The sequence below is a fragment of the Mus caroli genome, unplaced genomic scaffold (assembly GCF_978045245.1).
Source record: "Mus caroli unplaced genomic scaffold, Mus_caroli_1 scaffold_2, whole genome shotgun sequence".
Classification (NCBI taxonomy): Eukaryota; Metazoa; Chordata; class Mammalia; order Rodentia; family Muridae; genus Mus; species Mus caroli.
The window spans coordinates 76,572,592-76,599,313 of NW_028227257.1; the positions used below are offsets into that span (position 1 = coordinate 76,572,592).

General features: G+C 46.8%; 1 protein-coding gene and 1 pseudogene across 6 annotated transcripts in view; both read left to right on the forward strand.

Moving 5' to 3' along the window:
- The window catches only part of Kiaa1549l (KIAA1549 like), a 295,926-nt gene that overhangs the window by 195,209 nt on the left and 73,995 nt on the right, over nucleotides 1–26,722 (forward strand). For all 6 annotated transcript variants that reach the window (XM_085834607.1, XM_029474421.2, XM_085834608.1 and 3 more), the window contains 4 exons: nucleotides 3,370–3,521; nucleotides 6,438–6,609; nucleotides 15,604–15,767; nucleotides 22,783–22,967. In XM_085834607.1, coding sequence (XP_085690733.1) covers nucleotides 3,370–3,521; nucleotides 6,438–6,609; nucleotides 15,604–15,767; nucleotides 22,783–22,967 — 673 coding nt within the window. The remainder of the gene's footprint in view (nucleotides 1–3,369; nucleotides 3,522–6,437; nucleotides 6,610–15,603; nucleotides 15,768–22,782; nucleotides 22,968–26,722) is intronic.
- Nucleotides 8,690–8,801, forward strand: LOC115030526 (small nucleolar RNA SNORA17; annotated as a pseudogene).

Sequence of the window (26,722 nt, forward strand, 5' to 3'; positions counted from 1 at the left end):
GTCTCGAAAAACAAAACAAAACAAAAGGAAAGGAAGGGCTTGTGACAGGGAGCTAGCGATGAGGTCATTTGCTTGGCTGTCCTACCATCGGCAGATCCTGCAATTGGTTTTATAGAAATGAAGCAAGATAGAGATACTCAGTTATTAGTGACTAGGGCCTGGAGAGATAGCTCAGTTGGTTAGGTGCTGGTAATGCAGGCATGAGGGCCTGGGTTAGATTCCCCAGAAACCACATCAAAAAAGAAGCAGAGGTAGACGGATCCCTGGGGTTCACTGGCCAGCCAGCCTAGGTAATTGACAAGCCCACAGGATACTGGTCACTAATAGATGTAAGAGACCATCTCAGGTTTATACTTCTGCTTTTGTTTCACTCACAAAATGTCCTAGATCCAGTAATGAGTGACTTTCTTCTTGTCTTCTTACTGTGTGTCCTAGTGCCCGTCCCCTGGGGCCCCCAAGGTTTTTCACACTCTCCAGTAGGATGAGAGGACATTAGCCAAGCATGGAGGTTCTTGGAGTTTGAATGTGTGGGATTCAACCCCACATGAAACAGTTTAGCTAAAGTGCAGGAGGCTGACCCATGCCTGACGGTGATCTTAGAGCCAGTGTGATTACAAATAAATGAGAAGGGAAGGGTCACAGTCTTTTACGTTTGGATCTAGGTCCTCTGAACACAGCCAGGGACTTGCAGTGCCTCTTTTTGTCTGGATCTGTAGTGACTAAGAGTGAGTGGCAAGAGGGCCCTGGCTGACGTGTTGAGGGCTCTGAGCTACTGTGTCACTGTGAAGGAGGTATGTGCGTACACACACCTCCATTGCTTTCCAGGCAGGCAAACAGATCAAGAAGAGTGTGCTGAGGTCCTTGGAGAAAGGTAGGGGAACCACATGCAGGGACACAGGACCATTTCTTGCAGGCCATTCTTCCTTTGTCAAGAATGTACCTAGCAAAGAGAGGGGGTTGGGGGGATGTGACAGCAGTAGCTCCCTCATTGCGGTGTCCTAACAAGTGTCCTAGAGCACCACTGTTAAAGGCATTATTTACTGAACTATGTGGATTGTCTCAGGAAGGGGAGCCATGACTCGGATTCATACCCTGCTTCTGACCCCCAGCTCCACCCAGCTGACATAGAGAAGAAACCATGTGATTTCTGGAGAGCTGCAGTGACACACACAAGCCATTAGGCACTAACCACTGCACTCCTGGGAGTGAGTCCCAGGCTCTCCCATACTCTTCTAGGGGCATTTTTTAAAAAAGAAATGCTCTGAAAATATATATGGGGTAAAATGCCCCCTTTTAAGCATCTTAAACTTACAGTTCAGTGGCATAGAGAATGGCCATAATATAAACAACCACTAATGATTGGGGCGTCCCCACCTCCTGGAAGATTTTGACTACTGCCTTGACTTGGGGTCTGCCTTTGAATCATGACTGAGATCCCCAAAAAGCAATCTGTGACATACACACCCTTCCTTTTGTTCACTGGTCCAAGGAGACCAAATTAGAAACCATATTTCAATGGTTTGGCCAGTAAATTAACCAGATGAGGTGTTTTTGAACCTCTCCGGTCTGGGGTAGGAAACCCTGGGAACCCTCAGTCTCTGACAGCGAGAGCAACACAGCAGCATTCATCTCTGTTTTCAGGGTTTTGGCTATAGTTAGAGACAAGCCAGCGTCTCTCACCAGGGCCCTAGAGCCATGCTTTATAACTCCCGGGGGGTCATTTAGCATTTATAGCTTCAAAGAAATGATTTCAGAGGCCCAGCTATGGGTTTTATTTCTCTCTTGATCCGAATATGAACGTCATTTTTGATGGCTTAGTTCTGGCCCTGTGTGGATTCAAGCATTGGTGCCTGCTGAATGCAACACCCTTCCAGATTAGCGGCTATAGACAACATGCTCATTAGGAGGGGCTGGTTTTGTATCTTGGTGGATGGGTGGTATTCATGATACTGCTCTGGACTATGTTAGAACCAACTCATTAAATGAAGACTCTTCCATCCCATTCCCAAGTTCTTGTGAGTTTTAGAGAGAGAGAGAGAGAGAGAGAGAGAGAGAGAGAGAGAGAGAGAGAATCAATTTGAACACTTAAAATTTAGGGTGCAACTATGTGTGAAGGCACTACTTGCATATTCAAGGTGCAGATGCTTCCCAAGAGATGGAGAACAAGGATTGGACTCTGTGTGTAGATGAAAACATGCACTCTTCATTGTGGAAATATCTAAAGAGGCCTTAGAGCTCATTAAAACTCTCATCCATGCACTGGCAATGGCTTGCAATTCCACTGTCATCATCTCTCTTGTCCCCAGATAGTCCAAGTCATAGCTTCTGAGATACGGCCAAGGAAAGGGAAGGGCCAGAAAAGGATCCTATGCACCTTCCATGGACTGACTGCCTTATGCATCCTCTTCCTTTTGACCTTAAGATCCCATTAAATAGCCGGGCATGGTGGCGCACGCCTTTAATCCCAGTACTTGGGAGGCAGAGGCAGGTGGATTTCTGAGTTCGAGGCCAGCCTGGTCTACAAAGTGAGTGCCAGGACAGCCAGGGCTACACAGAGAAACCCTGTCTCAAAAAACCAAAAAAAAAAAAAAAAAAAAAAAAGATAAAAAAGATCCCATTAAATGCCATGGACTTCCTCTGAGGTACCCTTCCTTGCCCTTCTACAGAGAGCTATGTCTCAGTGGCTTGCCAAAGGCCCCTTGATTGATAAGAAGTGAGAAACAGCACACTTCTTCCATTAGGTTGTTCTCTTCTTGATTGGAAGAAGACATTAGGGGCTCTGGGCAGGTTTAAGGATAGCAACAGAAGGATCCTTCCTAATAGGCTAATAAAGTTACTGAACAGCAGAGTTTGCCCAAATATACGTGCTCAAGTTCCAGGATGGCTCTACAAATTCTCCACAAAGCTGTTGACAAAGAGAAATAAGCCCCGAGTCAGGGTTTGCAAGTGAGAACCAACCCAGACCCTAAGCCTGCAGCTCTGCTGTGTCTCCTGTGGACTCTTTGCAGTGTGTAGCATTTTTGAAATGTTGGGTTTGATGCAGTAGGTGTTCTAGACACCACAGCTCACAGAAGAAAGGCACAAGCTTAGGAGTTATTCCAGCTTGGGTTTGTACCTTGACTCTGCTACTTACTAGCTGCCTTGGGCAGGTCACTAACTTTTCCAACATATGTAACACATGGGCAAGGATTCCTCAGGATCTGCCTTGGAGGAGAAGTGAGGTCAGGTTGTGGAGAAGAAGTAAGTAAGGTTGGCCAAGCCCCAGTGCATAGTAGCCCTTCTTGGCCGTGTGGGGCAGGAGGTGGTGTGGTTATTTAGTTAGCATGGAGTCTGTGCTCTAAGCAGCCTCTCTGCCTTCTGCATCCTCAGTGCTCCAGGGTGTGGACAACTCACTGGTGGGCCTGCACAACCAGAGCTTTGCCCGGGTCATGGAGCAGCGCCTGGCTCAGCTGTTCATGATGTCCCAGCAACAGGGCCGGCGGTTTAAACGTGCTACCACCTTGGGAAGCTACACTGTGCAGGTAGGTGTGTGCATTGGGTTTTTTTTAATGACTGTGGGTGGGGGGTGTTTCCTGGGACTAAACAATTCCATGTGCCCAGAGGCACATTTTTGACATATTTGACAGCTTGAATATGATTAATTTACACTTCACCATTGAGAATCCATCTCTAGCATGTTATGCTAATGTGTTTGAAAAGGCTCTGTTGGTCTTGGTGTCACACCTGGTAGTGTGGCCTTCTGCTGGCCTACGAACTCTCTCCATGTCCCTCACAGATGCACAGTGCCGTGCTGTCTATGTGGAAATTGCAGACATTAGCACACGCTGTCTGCAGAGCACATCCCCATGACTTTCTGAAAGTCATGCATCTTCTCTCCCTGCATGAGCTGTATCACAACCCTGGTAGGCACTCATGTCTCCTTGTGAGCAACAGCCTGTTGTGCTCGCTGCCCCATTGGATGTCAGTTTGGTTCTGAAAGTCTGCACCATGACAGCCCGTCCCTAGGAAAAATGATGGTTCATTTCCCATGCCAGGTTGTGCTTTCGCCCTGGTAGGTCTGTTCTCTGTAAGCCCTACAACTCATGCTTTTCCTAAGGACAGAAAGCCAGCCACCATTGACCACAGGGCTGTAAAGTGGAATTTCCATCAGTCCAAGGGAGAGAAAGGGCCATCTTACCAGCCCAGTGCTGCTCGTAACCATAACAGTTCTGCGTGTCTCAGAGATTGCCATCTCTGTATTTTCTCATTGCTCAGGGCACTTGACTGTAGATCTCCAGAAAGTCAGAGTGAAGTAAGTGGGGTTTCTTTTTTTTCCCCTGCAAATCTCTCTCAATAGAAGCTTTAGGTTGCCTCTGACATCATGCCTGGGTAAATCTTGGTAAGAAATCCTTATCAAGTTGGAAATGAGTGAAGTTAGCAGGAGGATCCTGTGGTTCACGAGCCAGCTAGCCAAGCTGAATTTATGAGCTCCAGGTTCAGTGTAAATTCCTGTCTCAAAAATAATTTAAAGGTGGAAAGTCATGGAGGAAGACTCCTAAAGCTAGAGCATGCACACACACACATGCACACACCACATCCATATATAGAGACAGAGACATACATACACACACCACATAAATATACACACATACACATATGTACACACAGACACACACCATATAAATACATACAGACACACACATGCACACATACACACACCATTATAAACACAGACACACACAAACACATACATGCATACACCACATAGAGACAAACAGACAGACAGACACACACACATATACACATCACACACATATATACAGACACAGACACATATGCACATACCACAATACACACATACAGATACATACCACACACACACACACACTACATGCATGACATTAACTTTTTAAAATTACATTCCCTTTCTTCCTACCCAAGTTAAGTATGATTCTGAATTTTGTATTAAATCAGTACTGTATTTTCTATATAGATTTTACCCTCCCCCCACGTGTAGAGCCTTAAACATATGCCATGTTGCTTTTCCTGTTCCAAATATTTATTCTGCAATTTGTAATCCACATTGATATGGACTGGAGTGGTCTGTTCATTATATTCTACTATGTGACTTTCTGTAATTCGTCCACCATTTATTCCGTTTACTCCTGAAGACTTTTTGATTTTTCAGGGATTTCAGGGATGGTGTTGTGGTGATGGTTGTTAATGAAATTACTAAAACCACTTTTGTAAAATCTTTTATATCCTGTGAATCTCAACATCTAAAATGTCCTGAAAATACTATAATATAATGTTGATCAGTTACTAATTCTAAAAAGTTGGAACCCTAAATGTCCCATGTTTACATGCTTGTATACATACAGCAGTGTGCTGTGTCCATATCAAAATCTATGCTTTTGCATTTATTATTATCAGTTTGTAACTCCAAAAGTTAAAAGCGACACTCCGAATGTCTAACAATAAAGAGCTTGTTAGGCCATTTTATGAGGCAGATAGATAAATGCCATATGGAAAGAAATACTTCTGCTTTTGACATATGTTGGGCCATTTAAAGGAGCAAGAAAATATGATGAGCCTCAGGCCTCGGTGATGGCTCAGCAGATAAAGACACCTGCTACCAAGCCTGTGGACTGGGGTTCAAATCCAGGGGCCCACATGATAGAAGTAGAGAACCTGTTCCTGCCGTTGTCCTCTGACCACACATGCAACATGTCTCATGTGTGTACATTTAAAAGAAGCACATTTAAAAGTGAGGTATGATGTCATGATCTTAGAAGATAATAAAGAAAAGGCTTGGGTAGAAAATCCAAAGATTAGGAACACAATCTCCAAGATGATAACAGTTCTTCGGTGTCAGAGGAAGGACTATACTTTGTTTTAATTTTTTCATTGTTTGATGTTTTTTCATCTGAATTTTTTTATCTTTGAAATTTAAATTTAAAAACCCCTCTACAGAGATGTTTTAGAAAGAAAATAAAGTACTTGAATCTCCAAGGACTGCTCCTCTCAGAGGTCACCTCTACTGTAACAGATAGGTCTTCTCTTCCCCTGTCAGGCAATTGAAGATTTTTGAAATTAGGCACCTTGTTTGGGGATAGCCTAGCTTGTCCTAAGTTAACATAAAGGCTGATTTTCAAATGAGACCAGAGCTCAGTGGAGACGGGGAGATATCACTCTCCCAGCCTCAAGCTGCTTTCCAGATGTTGCTGTTTTTCAACACCCCCCCCCTTTTCTCCCAGTCTCCTGTCCCTGGGATAACAAGCTTCCTGGAACTGTGGCTGTAGGAAGGATCACATGCCTAATGTCTAACCTGTCACAGTGGGTCCACTCGGGAACAGCAGGCCTCAGTGCCTGGATGAAGCTGAGCCTTCTGATGGTCAGGGGCCTGCAGGGCCAGTCCAAGATGTTCTGGAAACACCCTGCCTTTCTTTCTCTAAAAGATGGTAAAGATGCAGCGAGTGCCAGGACCAAAGGACCCAGCAGAGCTGACGTACTACACGCTGTACAACGGGAAGCCACTGCTGGGGACTGCAGCAGCCAAGATTCTGAGCACCATCGACTCCCAGAGGATGGCCCTGACCCTGCATCACGTTGTCCTTCTACAAGCTGACCGTAAGGAGTCTCTGTATTCACTAATTTAATGGCATTAAATATTTTCTGTGCATCTAAGACCATATGAATGGCCTTACAGCGGAACACAGTTTGGTTCTGTGAGGTTTGAAAATAATTGGCTATATTTCCTGTTAAAGCCATAGGCTCTAGGAAAGGGATATGGCTTGCAATATCTAAATGATGGTAGATAATAATATTACTTTGTCCCCAAGTGCTGTCTCTTCTTCCTCTTCAAATCCAGTATAATCTAGCTACAAAAAAAATAACTGCAGCTGAGATCATATTTATATGCTGGGGGAGTTATAGGTAATTTGATTCAGTGAATATTCAGTTCTCTTTGAATTATGCTTGGTACTGGAGGACATCAGAAGTGGGTGACACTTGATTCCTGGCTCTGAGGGACAGAGCTGTGGATGCATAGAGCCAGCAGTGAGACCTGCAGGGGGAGACTTTGCTTTGAAGGGGCAACCAGGGACAGAAGAAGGGTATAAAAGCCAGTACCCGCTCTGTGGCAGCCATTATAGTGCTCACTCTGTTCATTTACCTTCTGTCCTACCAGGGCTCTATTTATTCAGCCCCAAACTACAGGAGGGGAAACAGGCCCAGAAAAAGAGTAACCTGCTTACCCAGCACAGAACCAGCACATGGCCAAGACACCAATCTGAATATTTCAGACTCCAGACCTGTATTCCTAGTTATGTCATACTTTAAGGCACTAAAGGGAGGGATGGGTATGCATTCAAAAAATTTCGTGAATAAAAATGCAGGGCAGATGTTCCAGGTGTGCCCGGAATACAAGTAGTTTAAATGGCCCAGGGAAAACAAGCAAACAAACAAACAAAAGCAGGTGGAAGATTTGATGGAAGTGGAAAGGCGTGTCAAATGGAAGACCCATGGCAAATAACAGACTGTGGGGAGCTCTAGAAGATACCTAAGCAAGAGAGTGGTTCCATGAGAGGGTCCCATTACTAAGGGAAGTTAATTGGACAGTTCTGTTGCAGATCGGGGAGATAGGAGAAAACAAGATCTATGAGGAGATTCTGTGGTGTCCTTTGCATTGGGGACCCAGCTAAAGCTATAACCAAGGTGGGACAGAGAGAGGTTAAGGCTTGAAAGTGGGAGGCTGTGTGGCGCTTTAGTATTTGGCAATGTGCCATGCATAGAAAGAGTATGGAAAGTCAGTCCCCATGGCTCTTCAAGATAGTGTTCAAGTGTTCACTCTTCCAAGAGCATCAGGTTGGTTCACACCTGACTCATGCCTCTCCTCTCCTCTCCTCCTCCTCTCCCTCCTCCTTTCTAGGAGGAGGGATGACTGTATGGCAGGCATACCATGCTTGGCTGGTACATCCTCACAGGCACACCTGTGCTCAGGAATGATGGTGGCCATTCTCTGCGATCTTGTTTGTGAAATGACACTTTCAACTGAGAGCTTCTTCCCTTTCTTTCTTCTCTTTCCCTGTTCAGTTCTTGTCGGTTTCTGGTCACCACTTCCTGTGATATGTTGTCTTCTCTATGAAGGTTCCCCAAAGTTCTATCCTTGGTGTTCATACTTCCTCCCCCCACCCCAACCCATCCTTGCTCTGAAGAACAAATCACAAGTAAAGGAGAGAGGTGGCGATGCTAAGCATGGGGAACTGGATGGATTCAGAGTGTTTTAAGGAATGAAAATGATGGGTTCAGATTTTTATGGCGGGATGAGGAAGAGATTTGAGGAACTCAAGGCAGACTTGTAGGTATTGGCTCAAGCGGTGGTTGTGGTTTCATTTGTTGAGATGAAGAGAGCGTGGATTTCATGACTGGGACAGAAATCAGGGAGATGGAAGTGATATGTTAAGTTTGAAATGTCTGCAAGAGGACCACACAGAAGTCAAGAGAAAGAACTGGAGGACATCGGCACACAGAGCTAAGGGAGAGGGTGAAAATGAATGGAAGAGCAAAATGGACAAGGGTGGAGACCATGAAACTTTCTGGGATGTCCGTGTGTGGAAGAGAAAGAGTCAGCAGAGAGACCCTGGGGGATGGCAAGGGGCTGGCAGGATGTGCCGGGGACAGTAGGGCAAGTGAGCCTGTCCCCAAGGGCACTGCAGGTAACATGGCATGCAAGGCTCCTGTGTCATATGTGCTTCAGAGAAGAGAGAGGTTATATCAGCATTCTGACCTGTGGACATCTGAATGATTGGCAGCCTAACATTCCCTGAAAGAAGTGAGTCTGAGATGACCAACAGTCCTGTCCCATGCAGGCACGATGGGTTCTCAGGGAGAGCTGGAGACTAGAAGAACCTTGCCTGGGACCGCCAGCCCCAGGCAGGTGTGAGCCCAAGACAGATGACCCTCACACAGGGCAAGTAGTGAGCCTGAGACAACCACCAAACCAGTGCCATGGGGACTGAACATTGAGCTAGCCTGAGCCTGAGATGACCACCAGTCCTGCACAGTGCAGGCCCATTGGTGGCAGACCATGCCAAAGATGCCCTTGCCCTGCCCTGTCCTGACTGGTGCCATAATGCACATGTGGGGCATTGCACTCCTGAAATTACTCCTGAGACGACCCCAGACACTCAGAGACCCCAGAAGCCACTAAGAGGAGCAAGTAAATGATGGAGAAATGGAAGAGAAGAGAAACAGAAGGATTTGGGCACAATGAAGAGAGGCAGAACTGGAGACTGGAGGGTAGTGAGGAACAGCCTGATGTGATTAGCTGGTGATGCCACCTGGGACCATGGTGGGGTCATAGCCTGTTTTGCCACCAGGGGCCACATCTGGGCCTGTGGTCCTGTAACAGTATGGGTCTGTTACCACCAAAGGCCAGGCAGATGTTCCTGGTCTGGGCTGCAGCCCAGGGACACATTGCTGTCTGAGGGCTGTGCAGAACTAGCCCCATCTCTCACATGCACATCCTGGGAGAGGTGGCCCTGGGGGCATGAGAGCAGGAGTGTTGACCCTACCCCTCACCTGCTGCAGCACTTGGGAGAGCAGGCCCTGCATATCACTGGGGCAGCACAGTGGAGCTGATCTTAGTGGCTGGAGGGAGCCAGCCCTGTAACAAGTCTGCCACATGGCAGAGTGGGTGAGGGAGAGATGCCTTCTTCACCCTTGCCTCTTGCTATCTACAGCAAGTGGGAAAGCTGGCCCTGGAGAGCTGTCTAAGAGCAGGAGAGGTGACTATGACCCTCGTCACTGCAACACTTGGGAGAGCAGGCCCTGGTCCTTGCCTGGGCAGCAGGGAAGAGCTGGCCCTGGTGGTGGGGGTTGCAGGAGAGCCAGCCCTGAGGGTATGGGAGCAGGAGAGCCACAGGCTGACCAGCTCAGATTCCTCTCAGGCTCGGATCCAGGGATTTGAACTGGCCCACCCCGACCAACATCTACCCTACTGATGAACTGCTGGAATGCATGAGGGGTCCTGCAGATCCAAAACTACAGTATATCCATGACATGGGGCAACAGCAGGATATCTCAGAGGGGTCCCAGTGAGGTTCCAGTATCGATAGGGTAGCAGAAACCAGAGGCCTTGTACCAGACCAACGAGTCATTGCAATGAACATTCGCATGCAAAAAAAAAAAAAAAAAAAGTGTTTACTGTGGGACACACTGACACACTACAGCTCCACGACAAGATATTTTTTTTCTGTTGGGGTGGACGTTGCAAGGGTGGAGGGTGGGTATGAGGGGAGGGGAGAGAGGTGGGATTGGGGTGTATAATATCACAAAGAACCAAACCCACACAGAAAGAGGGGGTGCTGGTGATAGCCCAGAGATTAAGAGCACTTACTGCTCTTGCAGAGGACCCAAGTTCAGTTCCCAACACCTCCACTGGGAAACTCTCAGCTACCTGGCACTTCAGCTCCAGGAAGGAAGCTCACCTGCAACTCTCACAGGAAGGAGCGAGCTGCTGTGCTTGCTTAGATTCTCAAGAGGCTGTGTGATGAGATAAAGACTGACAGAGTTTGGTCAGGTGGAGATTCTGGTAGCCTTCTAGTGGTGGCTCTGGAAAGGTTAGTAAGAAGAGGATCGTGGGGGACAGTACTGACAAAGGGGATAGGAATAGCACAGTGGTGGGTGCACTGAGACATTGGTTGAGCATCTGTGGGGATGCTGTAAGAGAGAGTAGGTGGTAACAGGGAAGAAGAGGAGGAAACTTGCGAGGAGGTTGGACCTAGAGCACATGTGGAGAGATACCACATGGGCTTTTTAGTATAAAGAGAAAGAAAACAGCACCAGGCACATTTGGTAGCTGAAGCCCGAGGATACACTCTGATTGGTTCTGTTCTTTCCCGGCATCATGAGGTGAGGTTGACAGCTGAGCTTAAGGCTGGAGATTTGAACAGGGACAACTGGTGAGCACAGCATAGCAGGTTGTCAAGGCAACCTCATCCTTGTGTCCCCTACTGTGTCCAGATAATTTCTTTTCCTCTTCTGAAATCCCAGGTCCAGGTCCAGGGGAGATGGCTCAGTGGCTAAGAGAATGGAGTTCTGAGTTCAATTCCTCAACAACCACTTAAAAAGCCATGTGTGGCTGTGTGCACCAATAGCTCCATCTTTAGGGTAGAAACAAGATTGCTGGGGTTTTCTACTGGGGATATCTAGAGTTAATAAGGCAGCAAGTAACTGAGAAGGATATCTAGCCCTCCCACATCAATCACTAGTCAAGAAAATGCCCCACAGACATTTCTACAGGCCAATCTGTTGGGGACATTTTTTTTCTCAATTAAGGTTCCTTCTTCTCAGATGACTGTAGCTTGTGTCAAGTTGAGAAAAGACTAACCAGCACACCAGGCTATTTCACCTGCCATGCAGCCTTTCCCCTTCATGTCCAATGCTTCAGCCTTGAGAGTATGCTCGCCACTCACCATTCTTATTCTGAGAAGACAGATAAATCTTCTGCTAGATGTTAGTGAGTGCCATGGAGAAGACGTAGGCAGGAAGTGTTGTGGATACTGAGGGATGAAGTGATTTAAGTTGCTGGGGGCCATGATGAGGATCAATGAATGGCCAGCTAAATTGGAGGTGGGTGGGAGGGGACAGAAAGATTCCTGAAGCCATCTAAGACCTGGGTCCAGACAGAAGAGGGTGGGAGGCTGAGTAAGGGTGTCCACAAGAAGAAAGAGTAGAAGTGGTGAGATCTGAGGCACAGGAGAGGAGCCCACCAGATTTCCTAGACTGGCCCATGAGTGAAGGAGAAGCCATAGCTCAGACTGAACACTCATTACTCAGTAGAGCCCTGGGTAGAGTGACCCCGCTATCTACTCACCCAGCTACAGACTCCAGTGTTTGAGAAATAAGCCTGAAACATGGTTGAGTGGATTCTTTTTCTTTTTAGCATCTGTCCAGGAGGGAATCACTTAGTCTGTGTTTATCCTCTTTGGATCCTCTGGGAGAATGCTTTTGTTAAGTGTGAGCTTGAGCACACATACAGATGTAGGCTCACACTTCTATTCATGTGTGATAACTCAGAAGAGACAAATTAGAGAGGTGACCTTTCACAACCTGTCCAATTGCCTTGGCTCTCAGTTTCTCACCTGTGGACTAGGATGAGAGCTTATACAGGCAAGGGCTGTGTCATTGTGTCTGATGCGAGGAGGCACTCCGAGCTTATACATCATCTTTTCCTCTCTGTCCTCTACTGACCCTCTTGCAATTTAAATGACCACTTATGCCTTTGCACCCTGTCCATGGCCTCATACTTTTAGATCACACGCCAATGAATACATTACATTTGGATGACTTCAATTGACCTAACTTTAATATCATTTTGACCACTAAAGGACTATATTAATGTGCATAAGTTTGTTCTCTCCCCTATTAAAGTAGAGGTGAAGGAATTTTATAGACTGCATCAAAGAGAAAGTCATCCACCCAAACAATAAAACTAAATAAAATCAGAGTATATAACTATTCTTTTCCTACTAATTACATGCTTATGTATAATTTGCTGTTTGTGTATGTATATATTGATAAATGTGTATACATTTACAATATACTCTGATATACCGCACGTGTATCTCTGTCAGATGATGAATCCCATATCCTGGTCTCCATCAGGATAAAATAGCCTAACCTGAAAGAGGCATTAGTGATACTTTGCAGAGATGCTCTGAGCTTTAGAAAATGTTAACAGCATAGAACTCACATGTAAATACAAGCTACTAAGAGCAGTAGCAATTAGATGCAATGTCAACAGAGGCACATTATCTAATGAGCTGTTTTCAGAAGTTAATAATGTGATTAATCACTGATTGATACAAACCGTGGAAAGAGAAATACTTCTATACTAATAGGACTCAGAGCCCAAGGGCAGCCAGATAACAGCCAGAACTTGGCTAACAAGGGACCAGCTGAAGTTGAGGTGGTTGAAGTCAGAAAAGGGCCAGCTAGCTCCTCAGACAGATCATCCCCGTGTGGTGCATAACAGCGGGGCTTTTGTACTGCAGGGTCTAAGCCCTCAGCTTTGAGGGCCAAGCAGCTCCTAGAGTTCAGTAGTTAGGAAGACTCACGCTAATCAAACATATAAGAGACCAACATATAAAGTAGATTGTAAGTAAATTAATTTAAAACACGGACTAGAATAATTATGGAGATGAGATTTTCCCTTCTAGGTTGGTCTCATTGCAACAGGTGTGATAGCAGTTTATAATCTTAAGCCTTGAGCTTCTGGTTAAGCCTCATTATGGGCAAGGCCCTGTCACAGGTCCTGAGGATGCCCCATTGACCAACACACACACACACTTATAGTGGTGACAGAAGATGAGTGAATGTGTTTTAGAGCCTTGCTTCTGTGACCAGGATCATGGTACAGAGACATCACCTGAGCTTGTAGGACAGGCAGACCCCAGGAGACCCTAACGATAGAGATAGGATTTGTGTGCAGGAGGTTGGATAAGCAGAAGAGAGCCAGAACTGCTAGTGAAGTGATGGTGACCTGCCGAGCTGGAGAAGAGGAGTGGGGAATGAACATGTCTTAGGAAGAGCAGATCAGGGTTGGGGATAACAGAAAGCTGTGCCCTGGGGACCACGGAGATGACTTGGTGGGTAATGGAGCTCGCTATCAAGCCCGATGATCTGAGTTTGAGTCCCAGGTTTCACCTGGTGGAAGTTGTCCTCTGTCCCCTGGCCTTAGTGACAGTGTCACCAAGCTAAAGCAGCTAGCTAAGGCCCAACAGCCTGCCACCCAGCCCCAGCAGCTGTATTCAGGGTGTGTTCCCTGCCACAGGCAAGGCCCTCTGGATCTTTGGCTCCTCTCTAGATCACTGCAGACTTCACCTCCTTCCTGTGAGTCTGCCTGCAGGCATCTGTCCTGACTCCTGCTTTTCTTATTCCACTTCTGAAACTGATCCTTTTAATTTGGCTGAAGTATTTCCTAAAAATCTCTGTGTGTTATCCTGGGAGGGGCTCACTCAGTCCACACCAAGTGAGTCTCCCTTTTCCCATATTCTCCTAGCATAGCATAACCAAACATTGAAATATGTATGCAGTACATACCTGTCTTAGTCAGGATTTCTATTCCTGCACAAATATCATGACCAAGAAGCAAGTTGGGGAAGAAAGGGTTTATTCAGCTTATACTTCCACATTGCTGCTCATCACTGAAGGAAGTCAGGACTGGAACTCAAGCAGGTCAGGGAGCAGGAGCTGATGCAGAGGCCATGGAGGAATGTTCCTTACTGGCTTGCTTCCCCTGGCTTGCTCAGCTTGCTCTCTTATAGAACCAAGACTACCAGCCCAGAGATGGTCCCACCCACAAGGGGCCCTCCCTCTTTGATCACTAATTGAGAAAATGCCTTACAGCTGGATCTCATGGAGGCATTTCCTCAACTGAAGCTCCTTTCTCTGTGATAACTCCAGCCTGTGTCAAGTTGACACAAAACTAGCCAGTACAATACCATGTACCCAAACTTCTAGACCCTGCAGTTAGCACTCTACTGTTGCTTGTTACCCTGTATTAGTTATGTATTTTAAAGTGAGTCACACACTCAATCCTAAACACGTGGTAGGTGTATCACTGAGCAGCATTTCCTCTCTGCTTGTGACACTGCAGTAAAATGTATACACAATGGGGCTCTACACATCTCAAACGTGTGATCTGATGAGGTTTGACAAATGCATACAGCTGCATGAACCAAATTATCATGGTATAGAGCATGGCCAGCTCCCTGTCATCCCTTCGGGGTTATAGTCCTGCCCTACCCCTGGAGACACCTGCTGTTCTCATCACTTATCTCCCCACTCTGCTTTCTTGTTACTCCAGTTTTGAGAAGAGCCTGATCCTTGTGATTAGTCTGAGGCCTTTCCCAGACACCATTCCGAGGGCGAGCCATCTACCCAGGCTGCATTTTCCACTGCTCGCTCACTGGGTGATGTTACTACTATAGTTTGAGTCATCTTTTGGTGGCTCTTACCTCCTGACTCCAACGTATGTGTGTGTGTGTGTGTGTGTGTGTGTGTGTGTGTGTGACTGGAAACTTGCCACGTCACCTAGTTTGGCTAGCCAATGAGCTCTTGAGATTTGCTTGTTTATGACTCCCTCTGCTCAGTGCAGGCAAACACAGCCATACCTGTATTTCTGCATGCATGCTAGAGACTTAAATTAAGGTCTTCACACTTGTAAGGAAAAGCTCTTACCCACTGAGCCCTCTCTCCAGCCACTCCAACATCCATTTCTAATCCTCGCAGGTTTTTTTTTTCTCTTTTGATAATCACCAGCAAGAAAAGTGGACACTAGTTGGTCTTCCTCCTTCTGCTCTTGGTAACAGTTTAGCAGCTAGTGTTAACTGAGCCTCTGTGAGGAACCACACTATAGCCACACTACAGTTTTACAGATGAGGAAACTGAGGCTGGGGGAGCTCAAGCAACTTGCCCAAGGTCACACAGCTGCCAGGGCAGAGGCTTTTGGGCTCAACCTCTTGTATCCTGCCTTGGGTTTGGGAGTTGTTATGTCTGGGTGGCTTTCACCTACCTGGGACTCTTTGTCATGTGCTTCTCACTGACTCTTTCCCACAGCCGTGGTAAAGAATCCACCCAACAACCTGTGGATCATCGCTGCGGTGCTGGCTCCCATCGCCGTGGTCACCATCATCATCATCATCATCACTGCTGTGCTTTGTAGGAAGAACAAGAACGACTTCAAGCCGGACACCATGATAAACCTGCCGCAGAGAGCGAAGGTACATGTGAGCATGGAGAGGCCAGGAGGTCTGCCCAGAGGCTCTACCTGCCTTTCTCTGCCTTTCTCCCAGGCTTCAAAGGTTATCAAGTACCTTCAGGAACATCATCACAGCCTCGTTTTGAAGGAGAACCTTTTTGTTACCATCAGTACATAGCACAGGTTCTCTGCTGCCAACTCTCTCCCACAAACACTTTTAAGTGATTGATACACAGGGCATCTCTAGTCATCACCATAGCCTCTCAGATAGAGAAACTGAGGCACAGACAACCAGCAGCAAGAAAGATGTGAAAAGGCCTTAGATATCATTTAATAATTGAACCCACCTCCTTGTTCTAGTGAACAGAAACTCCTTCAGTCCCTCCTGGCTGCATGGCAAGATGGCAGCAGGACTGGTGGTAAGCCTAAGCCTGTAATTGAGCCTCCCAGCCTCAGGTGTGAAGGGGTTACAAGGTTGTTTTGGGAGATCATGAAGTTGGCTCCCAGGAGTGAGATTAGTACCCTTTCAAAATAAGCCCTGGGGAGACCTCTAGCCTCTTCCACCACATAGACACACAGGAAGTGAACATTCTTCAGCCAGCAGTGAGCCCTCACCAAAGCCCAGATGTGCTGGTACTGTATCCTCGCCTTCCAGCCTCCAGAAATCTGCCTGCCTTTTCTAAGCCTCTTGATGAATGGTATTTTGTTGTAGTGGCCCAGACCGACCAAGACAAGGTCTATTGGCGCCTACACAAAACCTGTTTGGAAACACAGACTCCCAGAAGTTTCTTTGTTCTACTAGTGACTCTGCTTCAGCCATTGTCATGCGGGACAAACTATAGGGTTAGGCTGGCAACTACCAAATATCAATTCAGTAGCTCAAAAAGAGCCTGGCTTAGAGCCCCGTCCTTCCTCTGTCATCTACATGTCTCTTCTCCACCTCCCTCTGGTGACAGGGAGGGTGGACTGAAGACATTCGGAAGGCTAATTTTCCAGTCACATAGCTGCCTTTGTGATAGTCCCTGCGGGAAATGTCCAATCTGTAATACCCGGTGTTTAAATAACGCCTTACAATCTGCTGGCTCTTCTAGGTCCGTCACCTCATTTGTTCATCACAGCTGCCCTGGGAGGCAGGTCACAGTCAGGGCAGGTTTCATTATTCTCACTTAAGTGCCAAGAAATCTGGGGGAGAGACATCCATCGGGACTTGTCCAGGCACAAACAATGGAGGGGTGACTAAGGCCTGCATATCTCCTCTCCCTCTCCCTCTCCCTCTCCCTCTCCCTCTCCCTCTCCCTCTCCCTCTCCCTCTCCCTCTCCCTCTCCCTCTCCCTCTCCCTCTCCCTCTCCCTCTCCCTCTCCCTCTCCCTCTCCCTCTCCCTCTCCCTCTCCCTCTCCCTCTCCCTCTCCCTCTCCCTCTCCCTCTCCCTCTCCCTCTCCCTCTCCCTCTCCCTCGTGTTTGTGTGTGCACACACGAGCATCTTGTGTATACTTGTAAATGCGTGTGTGTGTGCGAGTGTTCGTGTGTGTGTTGTGTGTACTTGTTAATGTGGGTGCGCATATGTGCACATGTGTGTGTGCATGTGTGTTGTGTATGTGTGCATGTGTACACCTGTGTTGTGTATGCCTGCATGTGCGGGCATATATGTGTGTACATGGGTGTGCATTGTGTGTACTTGTCAGTGTGTGTGTGTGTGTGTGTGTGTGTGTGTGCATGCAGTATGTGCATATGGGACCAGAGTTATTATCAAATGAGGTGTCTTCCTCTATCACTTGTCATCTTTCTTTTTCAGTCTCTGAACCAAAAGCTTACTCAATGGGCCCAGGCTGGCTGGTCTCTGCCCTCCCCTGCCAGCTCTAGGGTTACACATCTTTTATATGGGCACAGCAGGTGCTTTAGCGATGAGCCATCTCCCTGGCCCTCTTGGATCTCTCTCTATGTTAGGTACCTACCCACACTCTGAGACCTGGGAGGTTCTGCTCCCAGCTCTGAACCTCTGTCTATCCTCCATCTGGCCATGTAGACATGAGACAGCAAGTTCCCACTCCCTCTGACTTCCTGCACATTGCAATTGTGTCAGCCACTCAGCTTGGAGGGTCACACTGGCCTCCGGTCTGTTTGCATGAACACAGCTCACTTGACTTTAAGAAATCAAAGGTACTTTTATTACATAGTAAGCAGATACATCTGTGGGGAAGCTGGAGCCCTGATTAGACAGTCTTGTCTCCTGAGGCACTAGCCCCCAAAGAATGTTGTTCTGTGTCTGTTGACATAAGGCACCTGCTTCCCAGACACAGTGGGGTGCTGGGGAGAAGGGTACACTGGGAATTGTCGAGCTGTGAAAAATGAGACTGCTCCAAGACAGAATATTTCATTTCCATCTGAGCTTGCTTGCGACGTGAGTCTTTTTAGACATAACAAGCAATTACCAGAATCACAGCCGAGGCCAGGAATGCAAAACACACTATACTAGAGTTGGAAAGGGAAGCTTTGAGTTAAACCAAAATCTTCATTCATCTGCCAGTATGAGCAGCATCCCCCTGGCTTGAAAGCTCTCTGAAGCTAGAACAGATGAGATGCTGGTGGCTCTGCACAGCTCCTTCCGTGTGCCTATCCCGAGCACTGAGCTTCCACATCTTTACCTGCTGCTGAAAATCAAGCTGACCTATGTACGTCCCAGGAGCCGGCTGCTCATGCTCCTGTGGCTCCGCTAGCCATTTCTCCCACAGTGAGGGTGGCAGAAACGCTTTAATTTTCCAAAGCCCCTTTGTCACAGGAAGCCAGCAGAGTGGAACTGTCTGGCGCTGCAGTCCTGCCAGGGAGAGTCAGGGACACTGCAGTGTTTGAGAGACAGAGCGGCTGCATTGGAAGTGTGAGCAGAATTCAATGAGGGGCAAGGCACAGTGAGGAAGTTAGTGATGGCCACTGATCCATCGGTGGCCAAGGCAGATGGCCCCAGGGACTTCACTGCATCCTCACTGCAGGCTGCAGAGCCAGAGATCCTAGGGACCCTTCCTGAGACTCAGTAATACACTTAGCATGCTAAGCAGAGAAGGTGAGTGGGGCTTTTCTAGGAGCTGAGGCCACAGCGAGGATCATGCACCCTCTTCAGAGACAAGATCCACAGACGTGCCCTGTGGCCATTGTCACCAGCTGAGCATTTGCAGGGAGAGCACAAGAACACAACGTGGCTTTACTTACCGCCTTTCTTTTTAGTCACCCCTTTTTGTTAGTGAATTTGTAGCCTTTCCTCCCAGCCTTTTCTTCATATAAAGAAAATATTGGGAACAGGTGTCTTTAAGAAGAAAGCTGTTAGAGCCACCCAGACGCAAGGTGGACCTTGCAGGGCCTGCGGTGGCTGGCATGAACTGTGTAGGACAGGTTGTTCATCCCCTAAGAACAGCCACTGTTTTCTTCTTTCTCACATACTACGTATATAACTTCAGCATAGTTATCTCTCTCTGTACCTCAAATGTCCCATTGGTCAAATAGGGGTAATAGCACCATTTATGAATAAGCAGCTGTAGAGATCAAGTGAATGAAGGTCTGTACATTGCTTTAAGCTACACGTGGTCTATAGGAAATATCACATACAAATTGAATTTTATTGCTTCATGTATTTTTGTCTTTAAAAGTAATATAACGCTCTGCCTTTAAAACGCTTGGTGAGTACTACTACTACTCTAGTGGTAGTACCAGGGATCGAACCTAGGGCCTTGTGCATGCCAGGCAAGTGCTCTGCCACTAAACTATATATCCCTAGTGTAGAAAGTGTCCTTTTGATTTGGCTAGCGTATGAAACTGATATGAGAGTGATATTGATTATTGAGGTTGGAAGTTGCCAATGTGTGTCAGGTAAGCAATTGATTGATCTTAGGTAATTTTCAAGTGGAAGGTTGAGCACATTGTCCAGAGAGTCTACATCGAGGAGGTAGGCTCCAGTTTTACCACTTTGCTGTGTTTTTCCTGGGTACTCACTGACCCTCTCTGAGCTTTTATTTTTTTCCTATAATGTGAAGACTAATCAATACCTTGCTTCCACCATGGCTTTGTTGTGAAAACAAAAAAGAGAGATCAATGTTTTATGTGCCGAACTGTTTTTTTTAAAAAGTGGTCAAATTGCTAACGATGGTCACCTGGCAAGCTGTCATTTCTTAATACCCCTCTTTCCATGCACTCATAAGTGACCCAGACTTCAGACATATCCAGTGGATAAAACGAGTGAAGGGGGAGGGGTCAAATCGAGAGAGCGCTCAGGCAGAGAGTGAAGATGGGCACTGAGCCTTCTTGTCCCATCACTGGGTTGGTTAGTCCTGGCTACTGGAGATGTCTCATAACCCATAGTGTGAGTCAGGGCAGAAACCAGGCTGGGCACTGTAAATGATGCCCAGATAAGATGGTGAGGACAGAAGGGAAGGAGGGATGTGGGGTGAATCAATGAATAGTGGTTAAATGTTTTGACACTTGATCAACAGAGTCCTGGGTTCAAATGCTGGCTCCATCTCAGACCAGCAATGTGATCTGAAGTAAAGTGCTTGACTCCTCCCAATCCCAGCTTCTTCTTAGAAACAGAGGTTCAAGGTACCACCCACCTTTGTGACCACAGTGAGGATGCAGTGGTGTGGGTTATACAGAGTGCTCTCTGCTGTGCCATCGACATTGCAGGGGACTGAAACATGAGCTCCTTGAGGGTCAGTACCATTTATTACACAGTCTGTAACTCCAGCACACATGGTAGTTCCTAACATAAATTAGTGTTGTTAGACCAAAGCTGAACAAAATACCTGGAGACATGGAGGTGTGTGGCTGAAAAGGAGTGCACAGGAAGTAAGGCTCTGCCAAATGTACAAGGCCTTGAATGCCTTTGCAAAGAGAGTGAACACTACAAAGTGCCTCTCAGGAGGGAGCGGCAGCAGCAGACAGGGGTTAAAGGAAGAGAACCCTGGAGGTCTGTCACAGGGAGGCTGGGAGGGGGGCTGGAACAGTGGACCCGGAGAGAAAGACACAGCCTCCAGGAACAGTCTAAAAGTTGAGCCCAGTGTGGCCCAACTAGCTGTTAGAGGAGCAATGGCGTTGTATTCTAGGGACTTCTGCAGGCTCCATTCTGCTTCAAGTGCAATTGAGGAATAAAAGGGAAAAGAGAGATGTCTTTCCTTAGCAGTCACTAGTTCAGAAACCCAGTCACCAGCTCTTGGCCTCAGAATGCCACTGGTCAGACTCAGGAGACTATCTTAGGTAAACTGGAGAACTGTCCACAATGAAGCGCCACGTATCTCTGGTGAAGAAGATTTGCTGGACTAGCAATAAAATCCCAACCCTGTACTGGAACACAGCAGTGCGGTGTGACTGGTTTGTCATCCAATCCAGAGTGTGACATTTTAAATCTGGTTAGAGCAAGTCCAGGGATATAGCTCACTGATAGAGTGACTGCCTAGCCTGCATGAGGCTGAAAGCTAAATTCCCCAGTATCACAAAAGCCAAAACCTCAAACTAGGCAGGAGCATTCCTGTTGCACCCCTAGCCTCATTAGCTGCTGGGGGGCAGGGTGCTAATAGCAACAAGTTCTAATAGAGCCTATCAGGTGTGCCCAACCTGCAACCTGTGGTCCCATGTGCCCCAGGACAGCAATCCATATAACCTAACACAAAATCATAGACTTACTTAAAATATTATCAATCTTTGTTCATCGTTTGTTTGCTTGCTTGCTTGTCTTGAGACTTAGGTAACTTAGTTGCATATTTCTTGAGCATGATCTTTGTAGATGACAAGGTGCTGTCTTAACAAGGTTGACAAGGTTGGACCTACATGGTAGCAAGTGAGTTTTGTCTCCATGCTGTTGTCTGTTTGTAGGATATGTTCTTCTAGCTGGGCTGTTCAACTGCATGGTAGCAAGTGAGTTTTCTTGAGGATAATCAGATGAGCTGTCACCTAGCAAGGAAGCAGACAGCAGTACCCTAACACAGATTGAGTATTTGGTATGTATCAGGCATTTGACCCTAGCTTGCATTGCTGATTTACCCCTGTGGCACAGCAAGACTCCCAGGCATGGCTACACATGCCTTTGGTTTTACCACCTCACTAATAGATTGTTTCTGGATTTTGCTCATGGCTGCCTTATCCGCTTGGAGCCTCAGATACTGGCACAGTCTTGCTGGTCTCCCAAGATGACTGACATCAGAGGCAGCATGCTTCCAAGAAAAGTTTGGATTAGAAACTGACTCCCTGTGTCCCACATTCTATTCCGTGACCGTAGCTTCATGCCTGGTGACATCTCCTACTTCTCAGATCTGTGCTTTGCCTTAGTTTGCAAAGACTGGGTGTGAAGCAAAACAGACAGCCTTCATTTCTTGGATGAGAAGGTTAAGGTTTATAGTCCTGCTAACCTGGTAAAATTGAGTATATACTGTTACACACCGGGATAACTAGGTATTTCCAGGCAGGGCACAATATGGGACCTGCAGTATCTTAATTAACATACCCATGATGAGTTGCTTCTAATTAACAGCATCTATTGACTTAAAATAAGTGGTGTAGAGTCCTTGAAAGAGGTTCCCTACCCAACACCGATCACATCTTGTTCCACTCTTCATTTTCCTGAACAAATTGTACCTGTGGGGATTCTGTTTTATTTTTACTTATTCACTTTACATCTCGCTCACTGTCCCCCTCCCAGACACCCCCTTCCCACAGTCCTTCACCCAGCCCCTGGGTATGCTCCCACCCTGGCACTTCAAGTCATTGTGGGGCTAGTGGCCTCTCCCACTGAGGCCAGACAAGGCAACCTAGCTAGAAGAACATATCCCACAGACAGGCAACAGCTTTTAGGATAGCCCGGTCTGTGGAGATTCTTAATCCGGTAGAATTAACGTGGATTCTGATTTTGCAAGAAAAATTATATGCAGATTTGAATTAACTTTCATACAGCAGAAAGCTGGGTTCGGCCCCACCACATATATTTCGCTGTCTGTCTCTTTTCAAAGTTGTTGTTGAAAAACTTCTCTAGATGTATGACCTGAAACTTTCTTCCTCCTCACAGCCCGTGCAAGGCTTTGACTACGCCAAGCAGCATCTCGGCCAGCAAGGGGCAGATGAGGAAGTCATCCCTGTGACCCAGGAAACGGTGGTCCTCCCCATACCTGTCAGAGATACTCCTCAGGAAAGAGACACAGCTCAGGATGGCAGCACCATCAAGACAGCTAAGTCCACTGAAACCAGAAAGAGGTAGGCACAGACAGATTCCGTCCTGACAGTGAGAGCTGTGGCCCTCAGGCCAATTCCACTGTTGTGTTTAAAATGCCCTTGTGCTAGCTCTGAATATTGAAGAGGAGAGCAGAGAGAAGATAGGAATTGTTGCCTGCCTCATGAAAGCCGCTCTCATGAGGACTCATTGTTGGTCAGCCACAGCAATGGCAAAGAAGCCCTTCTTATGACAGCAAACTTGGCTCTGATGTCATCCGTTGTTAGCCCCTCTAAAGGGTACCTTTGCTTCATGACAGTTGTGTTTTTCCCCAGCAGTATCTCAGTAAAGCTACTGCTTTCAATCAGAATCCCACACTGAGTTTCTACTATGAGCAAAATGCTCTTTGACACAATTGAGGATGGTGAGTGACATTAACTTCAAATCTCCATGCAAACACTTGTACACATATTTGTACACCACATACATATGAAGATGGAAAAAGAGAAAGGAGGAAGGAAAACAACCAGAGTTCTTTGATTGGCATTAGTGGAACTATAAAAATGTGTCGGTGGATTTCTGCTCCCAAGAATCTTGTGATGGGGAGACATGGAGGTTAATGATGGAAGGGCAAGCATGACAATGTGTGGTACCCACAGCGGGGCCGGAGGAAAGCACATTGGCAGAGAGCCACACTGCCTTCCAGGCATCTCCGCACAGTGGTGCTGTTCCACCGAACCTCTAAGGCTGGAGAACTCGGAGTAGGTGGGAATGGGTGCATATCATCTGAAGTGGGAAAGGAAACGAGGTGAGTGTGGGCTTCTGCACACAGGATTTCCCTGAGCTCAGCCTTCACCGTAGTTAGGACCTAGGAAAATAGGAAAACAGAAGATGGATTAAAATTATGAACGGTCTTGACTTCCAGGCTCAGGAGGCTGACCTGATTCCAGCGGCCATGAGAAGCTAAAGAACAGTGGCATCTCACCTGTACCTTAGGACTATTCTCAAGGCAATACAGATAAGAGGAAAGATTAGGCTGGAGGCTGGGAGACTCATTACAAAGTCTTGGGAATGGCCATAAAGAGGCAGTGAAGCCAATAGCAGACCCCATTGGTTAGTTGAAGCAACCTCCCTTGCTTCAGAAACACTATGGATGCTGGAAACACTCACTCCTCCCTGCTTCCCTTCCCACCCCTTCCCTTTATATGCACTGCCCACTTGCTGTTTACCAGATACTAGAGCTATCCCAGGGAACAAGACAAACTTTCTATTCATGTGGAACCGAAAATTCTGGTATGGAGAGATGGGAAGGGGGTAAAGGAGGATGCTGTTTTAGATAGGAAATCAGAAAAGACCTTAACAGTTAGTGGCATTTGAAAAAGACACCATTGGCATGATGCATCGGCCATGGAGCTTACTGAGGGAGGAATGTTCCACACAGATGGAGCACTGCATGCAAAGCCCAGAGGAGGGAACTCCTTGAGGTGCCTGAAGAAAAGCAGTATGGTCAAGAAGGCCGGTGTGCACCAGGGAGGGAATGGCAGCACATGAATCAGGGAGGCTGCCTGGGGCTGGTCATGTCATCTACCAGAGACCAACTCAGACTGGGATTGATATTGTAAATGAGTCATGGGAGGGCTGGAAATGAGAAAGACATGCTGTGGGGTAGAAAAGGTTCACTCTGGCTCTGTGTATGGAACAGACTAGAGAGAGTCAGGGTAGAAGAAGGAAACCTCGGGAGGCCCAGGCAAGAAACAGTGACATGGATGGAGAGTGACCGTGCGATGGGCTGTTAATGCCATGAAGGAAGCTGGTGACAGGCTGCTGCAGGATTTGGAAATGTCTCTGCCGTGCGTTTGTGTTAGCAAAGGCGGGGAGGAGATGAGCTTATCAGTCACCCATAGGTACACAAATGAACGTGCTGAGAATCATTAGCCATATGAATCTGGGGTTTGCAGGAGAGGCTCGGAGTAGACATAACAGTACGGGAGCTGGTGGAGTTCTGCATTCCTATGGGACTGGAAAGAGTCGACCAGGAGGGGCTGGGTTTAGAAAGGAAGATGTGCTCTGTGAACTAAGCCCTGACAGCACTGCAGTCACTAGAGGTGCAGAAGATGAGTGAGAGTCAGCAAAGGAAAGTGAAAATGCAAATAAGGATGAGAGGAAGACAGAGAGAAGCCAAGAGACAGAGCAAGTTTCAGAAGAAGGGACTGTCCATATCAAATACAGAAACTCTGCACTAAAATCAAGCAACCAGGTTCTGTTTTATTCTAGAAGCTCTTGAAACCCTAAAATGAAGAAGAGAAGAGCAGAGGTGTGGATTTCACCTCATGTGGAAAATAAGGCAGAGACCCTATGAATTGTTATCCTTTTTTCCATAACAGATCATTCCAAAATTTCAGTGCTTAAAACAACCTACCACGGTTCAGCTCACGATTCGGGTGGGTCACTAGTTTGAACTCTGCTGGATGGTTTCGGTTTGAACCAGACTGGCTGGATGTTATCTACTTTGTTGCTGACAGCTGGGTCTGGGGTGACCCATAACACTCGGTCCTCTCTCTCCATGGACTCCTGTTCTAGCAGATGAGTTCCACCAGACTTTTTCATAGGGTGAGGGTCCAAGGACAGAAAGAAAAGCAGCTCCAAACACAAACACTTCTTGAGTCTCTGTCTCTGTCATATCTATTTCTTTCCTGTTGGCCAACCAAGTCACATGATCAAGTTAGGACACACCGTAGAAGACCTCCCAAAGTTAGGTTGCATGGAGGTATGAACAAAGTTGGTTCCGTTACTGTAATGGTCGATTCAGCATGGGAGAGTGAGCAAAGAAGACTTGGAGCACGTGAAGACAGACAGTTTGTCTGAAGGACTCATCCATCGTATTGCCTATAGTATTATTCTCCTGATGATCCTTGCTGAGCACAATAAAGCTATGTTGACAACTTATCACCCACTTAAAAGAAACCGAAAAGGAAGAATTACTAAATTGAGATATTGATGTAGCACTTCTGGGAAGAATAAAAATTCTTTTCTACCTATTCAAATTGAGTAATTTAAATCCTGTAGGGATTAATTTTCGAAACTTGTTTGAAAACAAGCACTTCTCCTTGAGTTAGCAAGGAGTCACCTCTTACTAATTAAGTTCAATTATTTATTCCCATTTTTTATCAAGAAATGTTAGCTTATGAAATAGAGAGAAAGGGGGGATAGCTACACTGCAGCATGATTTCCACACTAGCTTCATTATCTCACCATAAAATGTGACTTTACTAAGGGCTTGTCATGGCCTTCCCAAGGCTGTCAGGTGAGCCATCTCTGTCCGTGCATATCTGGTCATGGAAGTCGAATATCACTTGTAGATTGTGTGTGTGTGTGTGAGAGAGAGAGAGAGAGAGAGAGAGAGAGAGAGAGAGAGAGAGAGACAGAGACAGAGACAGAGACAGAGACAGAGACGGAGAGACAGAGAGAGACAGAGAGAGACAGAGACAGAGAGACAGAGACAGAAAAAGAGAGAGAGAGAGAGTGTGTGTGTTTGAGTGTGAGTGCATCCACATTGATGTGGAAGCTAAAGTTAGCATCAGGTGTCTTCTTCTAAGTCTCTCCTCCTATTTTTTTCACTGATCCCAGCTCTCACCAGTTTGTAGGTTAACTGACCATCAAGCCCTAGGGTGCACATATCTCTGCACCACCCAACTCAGATCCTCTTGCTTTCACAACAGACACCTTACCAACCGGGCCATCTCCCCGGTGCCATTTAGGAAGGTTTTAAGTACCACACCTAAGATCAATCCCATTATGA